This window comes from Peromyscus californicus, unplaced genomic scaffold (genome assembly GCF_007827085.1).
Source record: "Peromyscus californicus insignis strain IS unplaced genomic scaffold, ASM782708v3 Scaffold_6__1_contigs__length_162567912, whole genome shotgun sequence".
Classification (NCBI taxonomy): Eukaryota; Metazoa; Chordata; class Mammalia; order Rodentia; family Cricetidae; genus Peromyscus; species Peromyscus californicus.
Window position 1 is genome coordinate 74,879,553 of NW_026294584.1, and position 17,278 is coordinate 74,896,830.

Consider the following 17,278-nt stretch of genomic DNA (forward strand, 5'->3'; position numbering starts at 1 on the left):
ACTTAGAGGATGAACAACAAAGAACACACATTTACTCCTTTGCAGAAGTACATTTATAATATTAAGATATATTTACATTGTATTTTGTATTTTCTCATTTTACTACTTTTCTCAAGTTAACTGAGTACATGCATTGATTTATATGAAACTTAAGCTATAAATATACCACAAATTTTAACTAATTCAGTGTTTATCAGTAATTTTCTATTCTGTTAAGTTTGCATATACTTAGCAGTTTTTTAAAGGAAAGTTTCAACTCATTGCCTAGTAACACATAAGATGTTCTTAACATTATACAGTGAGTCTTAAAAATTGTTTACATAGATTTGTTTATTCTATTGCAATGATTTCTAATAAAATCTATCTTTTCTGTTTACTGCCGAAGTATCTGGAAGCCTCATCTCACTTATTTATGAAACCTTTGTAAATTTATCCTTACCAAAATGTAAACTGTAAAATTTCAGCAGCAGTTCTACTGTTTAAATTAAATTCATTTTTAATATTTTAGGTTTTTTAATTGAATCATGTAACATTGATACTGATATAATATTGATTATATAATATTATATATATTATATATTATATATTATATATAATATAATACTGACTAATATTTTTATTAGCAGTTATAAAATATTTTCAATTCTCAAATAGTATAAAATTACTCAAAGTCAAAATCCCCAAGGTTTTCTCTAATAGTAACAAAATACAATTGCTCATTAAAATACACATTCAAAAATATGCCAAGTAAATTTAAGTTTAGCTGCTGACTATCACAAGTTCATTTTAGTTTTGCTAGAATATCATTTACTAATGTATACAGAAGATTAAAATGGAAAATGAAGGCAGGTGTAATGGCACACTTTGAAGGCTAAGATAGGAACATCAAGAGTTTGATTGAAGTCAGTTTGAACTACAGAATGAGACTCTATGTAACACCCCCATACACACACTACAGTAAAATTACAGTGGAAAAACGATAATGTAGAATTATGAAATTGTTGTTTTAAAATATAGAACAAAATGATGCCAGTAAATGTCATTCAGTCACAAAAAACAAATTACAGAAACATGAGTTTACGTTTGCAAGCATTAAAAAATTTTCAGTTTGTTTTGAGTAATGCACATTAAAAATCTGTGATGATGCACTAGGCAGGGCCCACAGATCTGGTCAAGTCAACCATAAAATAGAGGACACACTCTTCATTTTCTTTAAGGTTCATTTTATTTCATGAACATATTTGATGTAACTCTCAGTTTTTCAATCAAGTGCTGTATAGTTATTCAGGATAGCAGCCCCAGCACACAATATGCTATTGCTCTAGTCTTAGGGCCAGTAGTCCAGTCATTTCACACACACACACACACACACACACACACACACACACACACACACACACACACTTAGAGTGAACACTTTCATATCTTTCCCAGACTTACACCATGTGACGTGTGATCCAGCTGTGGTGTGACTGCTTCCCCACAGTCTGCAGTGACATTCTGCTGCTGCTGCTTCATCTCAGGGAAACTGGCTCATAACTGAGAATGTAATGTTCTAGTCAGTGTCTGTGGGTTTCCAGTTTCACCTGTGCTATACTAATTTCCAAAGAATAAGTTATGCATTAAAATTATTTAAGAGTATCAGGCAATTACTATGAATTCATTCTTTATTAAAAATAATCACTATTTATTCCTGCTCTCATTATGTATTTCATAAAGATTTCATGGACCTAATTTGAGTAGCTAAGGTCTTCACCTTCCTGAGATTCCTGAAGACTTATTAATGTTGCTGACAGTGGACCGTGCACCAGGCAACACCATGTATCTTGTCACCTGAAAGTCACACAATCACTCTGTGTTCTCTCTGAGCAGTCCTGCTGCCTTTTGGTCATTACTTCCTAACTATGGTAAAAATGAAAATGAAAATGATACTTTTGATCTAATATGTTTGTATGTTTATCATATTATTATCTCTTCAAAGCACCATAAATTCATGTTTTAAAATCAAATGCTGTGATAATGAAGGGGTAAAGTGATTTTCCTCAGAGGAATGTACAGCTATGCACTAAGGAATTATGCAACTCTACATTGGTTTCTTTTATATACATCTTTCCAGACAGCTGCCTGCAGACTGTTTGGTCTTTAAGCCTGGGTCAATTCAATAGTGATGGCTTCTCCACAATTATCAATGTTTATGGGTACACTTAGGTTTTAGTACTTACAACTTAAACTATTGTGAAAACCAGAAACAGCAATAACCTTCATTTCCAGGGTCTGCTTCGAATGTGCTCCAGTGCTTTTGCGGCCTGAGCAGCCCTGACCTTCACACACCTACAGACTACAAGGTATGTATACAGTTAGTAAATTTCCAGCATGTCACAGAGGGTCTAATTCTCCTCGGCACTATACTACTGTGTAGATTTTATCTCTGGTGTTTTCATCTATTCTGACTTCCTAGTTAGCATTACATTAGTATAGATCTTTTGAATCTTCTATTTAGGAACTGATAAATTCTTAAAATTTAAATTAAAATAAACACCTTGGATTGGCATGCACACTAGTAACTCCAGCACTCAAGAGACAGAAGCAGAAGGAACATAAATTTGAGAACATCCTGGACTACATAGCAAGCTCAAGGCCAGCATCAGCTATATAGTGAGGTCTGTAAAAGCATAAACAGAAAATAAGCAAACAAGCAACCAACACTCAGAGCTTCAAGGTATGCCTTTGTTTTAGAGTGCTTTCCTAGAATGTGCAGATTTACCCCAGTATTGCAATTTTTTTTCAAGTAAAACAAATGACTTTTCTCAATGCATATATGTGTTAACACCTCAGCTTGTAGCCATAGTAGCTATGGACTTTTCTGGTCCAGTCTCACCTCCAGTGAGCCTAAGAGATGGATGACGCTTGATAAAGATGTGTCATTTTCTTCATGTGATAAACATTTATAAAGCTATGGATAGGAAATGAAGGGGTTGAAGTGCTCATCTTTGGGATAAGGAAAAACATTTGAGATTACTGTCTTCTACCTGATTGTAGTGTCATCTTTTTGTATGACTTACAATACATATGCGACATTAAGGAATTGTATATTAATAATATATTAATTACTATTTTTAGTAATTATCTATGAATAGATTAATTCATAATAAATGGTTGTACATATATGGTTTGTCCATTTGCATTTTTAAAGTTGGAATTGGGCTACAAGTCTTTTTGTTTGGAGATCAAGCCTTGAATTAAATGGTACCTTGGAGCTTTTATTTATTTATTTATTTATTTATTTATTTACTTACTTACTTACTTACTTACTTACTTACTTACTTACTTATATGTTTATGAGTTTGTCCGTCTGTGATATAAGGATTTGTCGCCATTCTTATTGTATCTTGTTGGGCCATGTTTGGTGGATATCCCTGGGAGGCTGGATATAGGATTTTTTTTTTAATGGAAACAGAGAATGAATTGATCTAGGGGAGAGAGGAAATGGAGGGAGGGACTGGAAGGAGGGGAGGGAAGGAAAGAGGGGAAACTGCAGTCTGGATGTAATGTATGAGAGAAGAATGAAAGTTTAAAAAAGGTTTATTTTATTGTCCATATATGAGTGCTTTGTATGCATATATGTCTGTGCTCCACTTTCATGCCTGGGTCTGAGAGGGCAGTGGATTCTCTGGAATGAGTGTTACAGAGGGTTATGAGCCACCATGTCATTGCTGGGAATCTAATCCGGGAGAGATGGCTCAGTGGTTCAGAGTACGTTTTACTCTTGCAAAGAACCTGGATTAGATTCCCAGCAACATCATGGTGCAGCTGCTGTAAGTACATGTCGGTGGGGAAATCAGATGTTTGGCTCTGGCAATTGGGATGAATCTATTCCTTTACTAGGTTAAGCTTTTAAAGGGCAAAATTTGTGTAATATTAAATGTGGTTTATTGTCTTGTATTCATAAGGAGCTTTTAGAGGGTTATCAGCCACTAACTCCTGTACTATTTCTATACATATATGTGTGCATGCAACTATAAATGTGAAATACATGAGTGAACTTGAAAATACAATTGGACACTCTTTTTCTTACAAGAACCTGAGTCAGTGAAGCAGTTTTCTATTCCTCTATCAGAAAGATGATTTTAAAGTACTGAAGTAAATTAATTTGATAAAATAATGACACTGGTAACCAGGCCAAATAACTAACATGGGTACCAAAGGTGAGACTGTTGAGTGGAACTGTCTGGTGCTGATGACCTCTGATAACACTGCGTCCTTGGTTTCTACGGCTTGGGAAGGAATCTCTTTTAAAACAGAAATTCCAAAACGGGGTCACTATATGGTCATCTTCAGCGAGTTCATGTTTGCCACAGTGTGTTGAAAATAGTGTCTCATGTTCTCTCTTGTCGGAGGCTCCTAGCTCCACATCTTCAGGTTACATAGCCTGTAGTAACTACAGAAAGCAGGGTAAAAGGACAATTGCCAGGATGGGGTGGGCTGGTAGGGAACAATGGAGAGGGGACAAGTAATAGAAGGGTACAAGCAGTCTGATCAGGGAAATGGGAAAAGGGAGCTCCTTGTGTGTGGGGAGAGAGGGTAAAGGAGAATGGCAGGATACAAGAGATCTGAGAGTGTATGTGGGGAAATGGGAGCTCACTAGGGAGGAAGAAGGAGGTAAATCCAGAAGAAGGCAGGAGAAAAGTAAGGGTAATAGCAGGGTACAATGGCTCTGATAGGGAAAATGGGAAAACAGGAAGGGGACTCCTTCGGTGGGGGGAGGTAGGTAAATAGCAATATGGATGGCTGGAAAAGCTATAATGAATCACACTGTTAACCATTTACTACCCGCCCCCTCTTCCACAAGGAAAGAAAAACAGTGCTTGTCTCAATAGCTGGGAGTTAGTTCTTTAAACCTGAGGTAAAGTTCACAAAAGTTTTAAACAGGGTGGAAAGTAAGCTGAGAGATATCTAGGGACATTTATAACCATAATGGTTACAATTAATAGGGTGTGGAAAGTGCAGTAATGACCTCCAACTGTATCTATGTCTTTAATTCCAGATAATGGGGATGTAAGATTCCATGGAAAAGTGAACATAAAAACAGATTAATTGAGATAGACATTTCGTGGATTAAAATAATGAGATTATCATGAATTATCACTGTGATTCCATTAGAATTATGAGTCAAAACATGGATAGTTGAAAATAGAGCTTATTAAAATTATGAAATGTGAGGCTGACTCACCTTGCTCTTTTGGATTTCTTTTGTGATTTTTTTCCCAGATCAACATCATTTTTATTTAGTTGTACAAATAAGATTAATATTCTGTGTTCATCACTACTGTTTTAGGTGTTAACTATAAAACGAGGCAATTTAAATCAATAAGATTGGATTTCTAAAGCATAAGGCCTAGGTACAATATTGGCACACAAAGTGTGCATTCTTTATAGGATGCAACTTTGAATGCCTTTATTATCTCTAGTATGCTATATATACAGGTAGATACATGGAGAAATATATCAAAATATATGATATCCAGTCTGGAACATCAAAAGTTAAAGAGAGAGGTTAATCAAGAATAAGTAGGTAAAACAGAATGATGGTATAGACATACTGACCAGTGAATCACAAGTTTGATGCATACTCTATTATTTTTTCCATGTATATGAAATATGCTTCCACTATAATGTCAAGAAGAATGCACTTTCCACATATGTCCTCATTAAAGAATATCCTTTATTTCCAATCTGGACTTGGAGTCACAGCCAATACGTTTCTTCTTTTTTCCTACACTGTCATAATCCTGTGTCACAGACCTAAGCCCATGGACCTGATCTCCTGTCAACTGACCTTCATCCACATAGTGATGGTCCTCACTGGAGGGGATATTTGGCTTACACACGTATTTGAGTCACTGAACCTTGAGAATGACTTCAAATGTAAGGCAACTTTTTACATAAGCAGGGTGATGAGAGGCCTCTCCATCTGCATCACCTGCCTCCTGAGTGTGTTCCAGGCTGTCACTATCAGTCCCAGTACCTCACTGTTGGCAAAATTTAAACATAAACTAAAAACATACACAATCTATGCTTTCTTCTACCTCTGGTCTTTCAATTTGTCATTCAGTAGTAGGTGGATCTTCTATGTTGGTGCTTTTACCAATGTGAGTGAGAGCAACCAGATGAAGGTCACTGAATCCTGCTCACTCTTCCCCATGAACTGTATCATCAGGGCACTGATTTTAACAGTGACAGTCTCCAGAGATGTCTTTCTTGTAGGAGTTATGTTGACCACAAGTGCATACATGGTGACTATCTTGTTCAGACATCAGAGACAATGCAAGCATCTTCATAGCATCAGCCACCCGAGAGCATCCCCTGAGAAGAGGGCCACCCAGACCATCTTGCTGCTGGTGGTTTTCTTTGTGGTTATGTACTGGGTGGACTTCATCATCTCATCCACCTCAGTCCTGTTATGGACATACAACCCAGTCATCTTGACTCTTCAGAAGTTTGTGATGAATGTCTATCCCACAATTACTCCTTTGGTACAAATGAGTTCTGATAACAGAATAATCAATATGCTGAAAAACTTGCAGGCAATGTGCCACCAGATTTTTAAAAAATGTTAATTTTTCTCTTCTTTCAAAAAAACAATTTATTTATATGTATGAGTGTAGTGCCAGCATGCATATATGTTTGAATTCCTCATTCCAACAGAGGTCGGAAGAGGTCATTGGCCCTGCCCCCTTGCACTGGACATACAGATGGTTGTAAGGAGTCGTGCTGGTGCAGCACCAATAATTTTTCCCAAAAAACAGATTCTTCTTAAACTGTTTAATAGTTCAAGTAGCAAAGCATGATTCGTCATATGATTGAAATAAAATGTGTGATATTACATGTGAACACACTTGTGACATTTCTGCTGCCAAGTACTATAAAGTTCATTGTACACCATAAGTTGTTATTTCCACAGGAATTCTCTTACTTGCTCTCTTTTATTTTATATCATAAATGTTCCCTAGATGCTGAGGTTATTCAAGGAAGTTCCTTATTGATAGTGACTTTCTAAGATTTTTTTTAAAAAATATTTTAATTTACTCTAAACATTCCAGGATATTTTAAATATCCTATTGTAGCTTTAATTCTGTTTCCTAATTATAATTTCTCTGGATCGTAAAAATAATGTGAATTTAAATTTTCCATTTTTTACCACAGTTAGTTAATGAGTTGTATATGAAAATTTCATGTGCCTATTTATTTGCCCTCATTTCATCTACATTTATTGAAATACTATTGGTTACTGAAAATGTTTATATATACATACAAATTGTACAATGTGTTTTTATGTATGTGTGTGTGCACAGACAAAGGATTTGTGTGCATGTGCTCGTGCAGGCCATGAGACAAACTTGGCTTGTCTTCATATTCTATTTACCTTGTATTTTGAAAGAGCATCTCTCGCTGTGATGTGGGTCTTGCCAAATAGCCCAGTATGGTAGTCTCCGGGATTGTCCTGTCTCTGCCTCTACAACTCTTTGATTGCAGGTGTGCACCAGTATACCCTAATTTAGTTGTTATTTGTTTTCTTGACTTCCAGCGTATTAAGTTCTTTATATATATTGGAGCTTAGTCCTCTATTAGTTATGTAGTTGGTAAAAATGTTTTCGCATTTTTTAGTCTGCTGCTTTGTCTGAATGTTGGTTTCTTTACCTTACAGAAACTTTTCAGTTTCCTGAGATCTCAGCTATTAATTGCTGTTCTTAGTGTCTGTGCTATCAGTGTTCTGTTCAGAAAGTCTTTTCCTATATCAATGAGTTCAAGGCTATTCCTCACTCTCCCATCAGATTCTGTGTATCTGACCTTAGTCAAGGTCTTTGATCCATTTGGAGTTGAGCTTTGCGCAGGGTGATAAGAATGACTCTATTTGCATTCTTCTATATGCATCCACCAGTTTGACCAGCAGCATTTGTGGAAGATGCTGTATTTTTTCCACCCTGCATTTCTGGCTTCTTTATAAAAGATCAGTTGTCCATATGTATGGGAGTCTTTGCAACCATTTCAGTCTCCAGAGTAATGATCCAGATGAGGCAAGAAGGTAGTTTTATTCAACACAACTCAGTAGCCTATGTTGATTCAAACTTTGAGATTCTGAACCTGAGTAGTTTATTTTAGGCATATTTAAGGATAGCACAATTTGGTGAAATTTTTTCTGTTGATAATTAACTCAATCCTATGTGCACAACAAAGCTTAGCATATGATTACATTGAAACTCTTTGTAAAGTAAAAGTGACATCTTCCCTAAAGATAGCGTCTATAGATTGACTTAGACAAACAATCTCTAGGCAAGGGTCTTGGGGGAAGAATCTGGTGTGGTCTCTGTCACACAGATATCACAGTGGTCACCAGGCTGTTAACCATGTCCACTCCTACCCTTCTGTGCAGAAAAAAGTTATATATCTTTCCTCTTGAAGAGACCACCCTGTGTGTTTAACATTTCTGGTTCTTCTAGTGCTTATCTGTGAGCACAAGAAACCTTGTGCCTCGAACTCATAGGTGTGTGGATTTATGTCTGTGTCTTCAATTCATTTCCATTCATCAACATGTCCATTTTTGTGAAATACCATGTGCCTTTATTACTATAGTTCTGTAGTACAATTTGAGATAAGGATAGTGATACTTCTAGCAGTTCTCTTATTACTCAGGAGTGTTTTACCTATCCTGAGTTTTTGTTTTTCATATGAAACTGAAAATTATCAAGCTCTGTGAAGACTGTTGGAATTTTGATGGGTATTGCAGTATATCTGTAAATCACTTTTGGTGGGATGTCCATTTTTACTACAGCAATCCTGGCAATCTGTGACCATGGGTGATCTTTCCATCTTCTGTTATCTTCTTCAATTTCTTTCTTCAATGTCTTAAATTTTTTATCATGTAAGTCTTTCACTTGCTTAGTTAGAGTTACCCCAAGATATTTTACATTTTTGAGGCTCTTGTGGAAGTTGTTTCCCTTATTTCTGTCTCAGACTGTTTGTCATTTGTATATAAGAAATCTACTAATTTTTGTTAATGTTGTATCCTGTTACTCTTACTGAAAGTGTTTATAAGTGGCAAGAATTTCCCAGTTACAGTTTTGGGGACACTTAGGTATACTATGACATCATCTGCAAATAAAGATACTTTGACTTCTTTACTATTTATAGCTTCTTGATGTATTTCAGTTATTTTATTGTCCTAGTTAAGACTTCAAGTACTATATTGAATAGGTATGGGGTGAGTGGATATCCTTGTCTTGTTCTTGATTTTGGTGAAAATGCCTTAAGTTTCTCCTAAACTGTTTTAAGTTGATGTTAGCTGTAGGCTTGCTGTAAATTGCCTTTATTATGTTGACATATATTTTTTTGTAGCCCTGTCTCTCCAGGACTTTTATCATAAAGAAGTGTTAGATTTTGACAAAGCCTTTTCTACATTTAATGAGATGATCATTGGTGAATAATTTGAGGACTATTCAGTTGTCTTAAGGGAAGGCCCTCCAACACCCCCATCTCCCAAGTCCCCAGTTCTTTCTTCAACTTCCTCTATCTTCTACTCTATGGTATTTCAGTCTATGTGACCTACGGACACCCCAGTGATCTTCAGAGCTACTTAGATTCACCAAATGGATACATCCCAAACCTAAGCGATCTTGTGTGTGTGTGTGTGTGTGTGTGTGTGTGTGTGTGTGTGTGTGTGTGTGTGTGTGTGTTTCACTGAGTAGAGGTACTTCTGCTAAGCAGAGGCTGCATGGCTTTGCCTGTGCCACCTTGGTCACTATAAGCACTGTGCTCTGACACCTCCCTTCAGTGTCCACTGGGCTCCTTTCACCGGGCCTTGTCATACCTACTGCTCAGCTAATATATATAGGATCCTCAGATCCACACCCTGCACAGCCCTCTTTCTTCTCCTATACCCTGCCTCCCTACAACCATTCCATCATTCAAATCCCAAGGCATACCTACCTGTGCCAGGCACTGTGCTCTTACTTTGGATGCCATGTTAAATACATAAATCCTGTATCCTCCTCTATTCTGTCAAGACCGCCCTTTGCTAACACACCCTGTCACTTACCTCTTCATTTGCTGGCCTCCTTCCTCAAAGCCATGGGAAACATCTGGTCCAGAGATATCTGGTTATCAATCAGATTCTGCTCAAAAAGTCCTACAAAGTGAAGGGCTTTCTGGCTAATGATTCATAGGGAGAGACATACCACGCAGATAAGGTTAGGTTTGTAATTTACCCATCACAGCACAGTTCTCCTATACCAAGACAAAAAGCCAAGAATAGCACTCTGAAAACAAAGGCCATGACTATGACCAGAGTGTGGCATGCCGAGGATCAGGGAACTTGGCAGGGTACCACCTATTCAACCACTTCCAGCTCCTCACTGAGGAGAAAAAACAAGATTTGTCTTCCTAGTCAGACTCACAGGTATGGACAACAAGATTCAGACAGCCTAAGAAATCTACCCTATATTTAACGCTAATACTAACATCTACCTCACTGAGCCCATTAGGTTTTTATAGCCTGTCCCCCACCATGCCCCACACACCTTATTAATTCTCTACCCTTCTTTCATGTCACATGAATTTTATAGTCATTAGAAAACATGTCAGAAGTCTCTGGTCCCAAACATGAATCCAAGGACATTTAATTATGAAAAGCAAAAGCAGCAAACTTCCTGTTGAGCAAGTTAGCTCTAGTTAGTTCTCAAGAGCAGCTTTTGAGAAAATGTCCCACCAGCAAACAAAGCCATTAAAATGTAGTTTAAATCTCAAGTTTTATATATATATATATGGAGGAGACTTAAGATCATGGACAAATAATGACAAAAAGTGAGGCATTAGTAAAGCTAGATTCTTGTGTTTTGGTTTCTGATGAAGTTATCAGTAAGTATAACAATGAGTTTATTAAAGACTTCACAAGACCACTACCCACAGGTCCCCTCTGTGCTACATCCAATCTCTCCACCTTGCTAGATCTCCCATACCTTTTTTCAGGGTCTTGCCTGGTGAGTATCCCTGACCTTCTCCATCCATGCATTCCCACAACCCAATAGATCTAGCCTGGATCCCACATCCACTGTCCTGGCTTATTCTGGCTACCCTGGCCTGCACTGCAACCAATTTCTTGGCCTTTTCCATCTTACCTACCTCCTAACCCACAGTCCCCTCCTATGCTACATCCAACCTTCCATCCAGCCAGATCTACTTCCATACTCCAGGCTTGGACTAGGAGACACATCCTGTATATCAGCCCAGTCCTTATGTCTACCTGATATCATTCCACCCAAGACATTTCCAACTTCTATGCCCAATCTTCCCACATACCCTATTTTCTACCCCAACACGCTCTGTCTTTATCAGACCTAGAACTAACAAAAGCAGTCCATACATCCGAATCTCACTGTAAAAATGCAAACAATATGAAAGATCAAGTCAGTATCTTTCCTTTCAAACATAACAGCCCTGTAGAAATGTTTGCCAAAGACAGAAACCTAGATGAACCACAGAAAACAGAATTTTAAAGAACAATCCTAAATGTCATCGAAGAATTCAAAGAGTTTAAAGAAGACACAAAGAAATAACCCAATGAAACTAAGGAGAAAGAACATTAGAAAAAAATGCCTGGGTGATATCCAAGAAAACACAAAGATAAGGTTGATAGAAATGACAAAGAGAATCCTGGACTTGAGAACAAAATGCAATGAGGAGGTAGAAATATGAATATGACTCAAGATAAAATGAATATGGAATTGATAAAGCCAACAACTCAACTAGAAAACTTAAAGGAAAACCTTATAATGAGAATGAATCAAGCACAAGATGGAATATCAGGACCTGAAGATAAAGCAAAGAATCTATAACAAGTAAGAAAGGAATATGAAAACTTAACACACACACACACACACACACACACAGAGACAGAGAGAGACAGACAGACAGAGACAGAGACATAAAAGGAACATACAGGAAATGTGGGACACTATGAAAAAAAAACAACAAACCTTCAAATTATAGCTATAGACAAGGGAGAAAAATAACTAGTAAATGCCATAGACCAGCTCTTCTAAAGGATCATAGAAGAAAACTTCCCCAAACTAAGAAAAGTTATAATCGTACAGATACAAGAAGAACACAGAACAACAAATAGAAACAAGCAGAAGAGAAAATCCCCACATTAGATGATAGTCAAAATACTAAGCATACGTAGCAAAGAAAGTTTATTGAAAGCTTCAAGAGAAAAACTGCAAGTTACATATAAAGGAAAATCCATAGTATAGCAGCTGATTTCACAATGGTAACTTTCAAAGCCAGAAGAGCCCAGAAAAATGCATTCCAAGTCCTAAAAGACTATGATGGTCAGGATAGACTAATAAACCTAGCAAAACTATCTGCCATATCTTTGAAGGAGAAAGAAAAACTTACCATGATATAAGCAACCTAAAAATATTGTGTAGAACAAACTAAACCTGAAGAAAATACGGTGAGCAATAGTTCAATCTGAAGAATGAGCATAGCCAAAAGACTGTGGAAGGAAATACAAAGTCATAATCTTTATAACACAGGGACCACTGTTAACATAAACAAACATAAAAAAAACCACCAAAACAACATGATGATCACAACCAACATATACATGTCAATAATAACTTTAAACGTCAATGGCCTCAATTCTTCCTTCAAAAGGCACAGGCCAATCAAATGGATCAAGAAACAAAACCTATCGATCTGTATTCTAAAAACACAAAACAAAACCACATCTTTGCTTTAAAGACAGGTACCACCTTAGAGTAAAAGGATAAACAGAAGTACTCCAGGTAGGACCAGGAAGCAAGCAGATGCCACTATTCTTATATCTGACAAAACAGATTTCAAATTAAAACCAATCAGAAGAGATAAATAGGGACATTTCATTGTAATTAAGGGAACAGTTAACCAAGAAGACATTAGTACCCTAAACATATATGCATCAAATTCAGGGGCACCCAATTTCATAAAAACAAAACAACAAAAACCCAACTGCTATTGGACTAAAAGACACAGATTAATATCAAGCCATTAATAGTAGGTGACTTCAATACCCAACTTTCTCTAATAGACAGGTCATCTGGACAAAAAATAACAACAACAACAAAAAACCCATCAGAACTATTGACATTATACTTCAAATGGACTTAACATACCTATAGAATATTCTACCCAAATACCAAAGAATATACATTCTGCTCAGCAACACATAGATTTTTTCGATACAGACCATGTCCTAAAATACAAAACAAATCTTTACAAATTCAAACAAAGACTAAAATCACTTCTTGTATCCTATTTGACCACAATGCCATAAACTTGAAATGGACAGCATACAAATCTCTAGTAAATACACAAACTCACAGAGATTAAACAACTGATTATTAAATAATGACTGGGTCAAAGAAGAAATCAAGAAAGAAATAACTTCCTGGAACTAAATTAAAATGAAAATGTAATACAATAAAATCTCTGAGATGCACTGAAAGCAGTCCTATGAGGAAAATTCATTGCTCTAAGTGTCTACATTAAAAAATCAGAAAGAGCACCAAAAAATGAACTAATGATGCAACTCAAAAATTTTGGAAAACAAGAACAAATCAAAACCAAATCTAGTAGACAGTCACAAATAATAAAAGCAAGAGCAGAAATCAATGAAATAGAACAAATAAAATAATACAAGAATCAACAAATATAAGAGCTGGTTCTTTGAGACGATAAACAAGATTGAACAGACTCGGCCCACCTAATCAAAAGAAATAGAGGACCCAAATTAACTGAATCAGAAGTGAACAGGAAAACATGACAACTGACCAAAGAAATTTAAAATATTTTAAGAGGATACTTTTAAAACCTGTAGTCCACTAAGCTGGAAAACCTAAAAGAAATAGATGAATTTCTAGATTCAGCCAAACCATAAACATTAACCAAGAAGTCAACAACCTAAACAGACCCATAACAAATGAGACTGAAATACTAATAAAAAGTCTTTCAGCTAAGGAAAAAGTCCAGGGCCAGATGCATTCACAGCAGAATTCTAGTAGCCTTTCAAAAAAGATGTAGAGTCAGCCCTTCTCAAACTATATTTAAAAAAAAAAAGAAAAGATAGAAAGAAAGAAACAGAAAGAACAGTACCAAACTCCTTCTATAAAGCCAGTATCATTCTAGTACCAAAACCAGATAAAGATATAACAAGAAGAACAACAAAACTACAGGCCAATAGTCCTGATGAACAAAGACTCAAAATTGCTCAATAAAATACTTGCAAACAGGATATAGACATATTTCAATATGTACACCATGACCAACTTGGCTTTATATCTGAAATGCAGGGATGGTTCAATATCAACAACTCATTAAATATAATAAATCACATTAATGGACTTAAAAACAAAAATCATATGATCATCATAGATACAGAAAAATAGATGCAATCAATCAATGTAGAAAAAAGCCTTTGACAAAATCCAACATGAGTTCAGGATAAAAGTCCTAGAAAATATGGGGCTAGAGGGAATAGACCTCAACATAACAAAAGCTTTTGTAGTAGTTTGAGTGAGAATGCCACCAAAGACTCTTGCCTTTAAATCTTTTGGTCCCCAGTGAGGGAAGGATTAGGAGGTGTTGCCTTGTTGAAGGAGATGTTACTGGGGGGTGAGCTTTGAGGTTTCAAAAGCCCATACCAGGTACAGTCTCCTTCTCTCCTTTCCTCCCCTTCTCTTGGCTTCTCTCTTCTCTCCTCTCCCCTCCCCTCCTGTCCTCCCTTCTTCTTCTTCTTCTTCTTCTTCTTCTTCTTCTTCTTCTTCTTCTTCTTCTTCTTCTTCTTCTTCTTCCTCTCTCTCTCTCTGTTTCTCTTTCTCTCTCCACACCTGCTTCTTGTGGATAAGGATGTAAAGCTCTCAGCTACTGCTCCAGCACCATGTTTGTCTGCTTCCTGCCATGATGATCATGGATTAACCCTCTAAAATGATAAGCAAGTCCCCAGTTAAATTCTGTATTTTGTAAGAGTTGCCTTGTCATGGTGTATCTTCACAGCAAGGGAACAGTAACTAAGATAGTTGTATATATAAGAAACCCACATCATTAATCCTAAATGGAGAAAAGAGAGAAACTCAAGTATTTTTATTTGCAGATGATATGATATTTTACATTAACTATCCCAAAATTTTCAAAAATTTTCTAGAAATAAATAAATTCATCAATGTGGCAGCATACAGAATCAATTTGCACAAATCACTAGATCTTCTTTATACCAACAACAGAAAATGAGATCTTGGACACATACCATTCACAACAGCCTCAGGAAAAAAATATCTAGGAATAAACCTAACTGCTGTGGGATGGTCTATATGTCAAATGTGTTGCTGATTGGTCAATAAATAAATCACTGATTGGTCAGTGGCCAGGCAGGAAGTATAGGCTGGACAAGGAGGAGAATAGAGCTGGGAAGTGGAAGGCTGAGTCAGAGAGACACTGCCAGCCGCCATGATGAGAAACAGCATGTGAAGATGCCGGTAAGCCACAAGTCATGTGGCAAGGTATAGATTAATGGAAATGGATTAATTTAAGTTGTAAGAACAGTTAACAAGAAGCCTGCCACGGCCATACAGTTTGTAACCAATATAAGTCTCTGTGTTTACTTGGTCGGGTCTGAGCGGCTGTGGGACTGGCAGGTGACAGAGATTTGTCCTGACTGTGGGCCAGGCAGGAAAACTCTAGCAACACCTAACCAAGGAAGTGAGTAATCTCTACAATAAAAACTTTAAAACTTTGAAGAATGAGATAGAGAAAGACACTAGAAAATGGAAAGATATCCCAGGCTCATGGATTGGTAGAATTAATATTGTGAAAATGAACACTTTTTTCAAAAGCTTTTTATAGACTCAGTGCAACCCCAGTCAAAATACTCATCTCATTCTTTACAGAAACAGACAAAACTATCCTAAAATTCTTATGGAACCACAAAAGACCTGACATAGCCAAACAATCCTGAACAAAAAGAACAGTGCTGGTAGATTACCATTTCAGAGCCATAGTAATAAAAACAATGTGGTTTTGACTCAAAAACTGACATGTAGACAAATGGACCAAAATAGAAAACCCTAACCTGAGTATATATATTCAGCCATTTAATATTTGTCAAATAGTGATGGGAATAGCAGGTTATATATGATCTGAATGATGAAATGGGAAAAACGGTGGGCGGCTAATTAGGGAAGGGGAGAGAGATCAATACAGATGAAGGAAAGAGGAGGGCAAAACAATAGTAAGGATATCTGAAAAAGTTGTAAGAAATCATACCACTCATTATCTAAAAAGCAAAACAAAAACAAAAACACCTATAATGCATGTAAATCTATGTATAAATATAGATATAACTTAAATGAAATTTTCTCATCTGAGTTGGCAATTCCCCTCCTCTTAACAAAACCCCAACACCAGGCATGAGAAGCCCTTTTTTTCAGTTGTTGGTCAGAGTTGTCCAAGAGACTCCAAAACAATGCAGACTGTTGCTATTGCCCTTGGTTGTCCCTCAGAGGTGAAAGTTAAGTCCCAATTGCTGGAGACACCACGCACTTCAGACACAGGGCCCAGAGGCCTCTGAACTGGAACTGATTTAATGTTTCCTCTTTGAGGATTAGCTTTCATGGCACCAGAAGTACCATGAAAGCCTCCAAATAAGAGAATCAACCAACAGTCCTACCCAGATATGACACCTATAAGTCACAACAATGACCAGCATGGCACCATAAACCTAAGCGTGAAACAGTGGCACATGTACCTTTATGGTAACCAATAGCTCTCTAATTGGACTTAAGATTCATTCTACAAGAAGAAAATATTGCATTATACTAGGAACCTAGCCAACCTCCCAGGGCTAGAGAAGTCATGGATTTGGGGAGGCAATAGACAACCACCATTTTATTAAACCAGCATAACCCCTAAGTGCATTCTAAACATTTGTCCTTATACCCACAGATAAGGTTAGTCCCCATTCCTCATCACAGAAACTTCTCTTTGCAACAGATGGAGACTACTTAAAAACCTCACAACCAATCAAGACACATAGTTATGCAGCCCAGTTCCAATGGATGTATCTATAAAACAACTCAGTGCTGTGGGATGTTCTGTATGTCAAATGTGTTGCTGATTAGTCAATAATTAAAACACTGATTGGCCATTGGCTAGGCAGGAAGTGTAGGCGGGACAAGGAGGAGAATAAAGC

General features: G+C 36.9%; 1 protein-coding gene across 1 annotated transcript; it reads left to right on the forward strand.

Annotated features, from left to right (window-relative positions):
- The first annotated feature begins 708 nt into the window (after window positions 1–708).
- Window positions 709–14,818, forward strand: LOC128099835 (putative vomeronasal receptor-like protein 4). Its single transcript, XM_052721695.1, has one exon. It carries the CDS (start codon window positions 5,646–5,648, stop codon window positions 6,615–6,617), a length of 972 nt encoding a protein of 323 aa, XP_052577655.1. The 5' UTR covers window positions 709–5,645; the 3' UTR covers window positions 6,618–14,818.
- Window positions 14,819–17,278: the final 2,460 nt, after the last annotated feature.

Excerpts from the sequence above, each read along its gene's own strand:
- LOC128099835 (XM_052721695.1), top strand. The coding sequence starts at position 5,646 with ATGTATATGAAATATGCTTCCACTATAATGTCAAGAAGAATGCACTTT.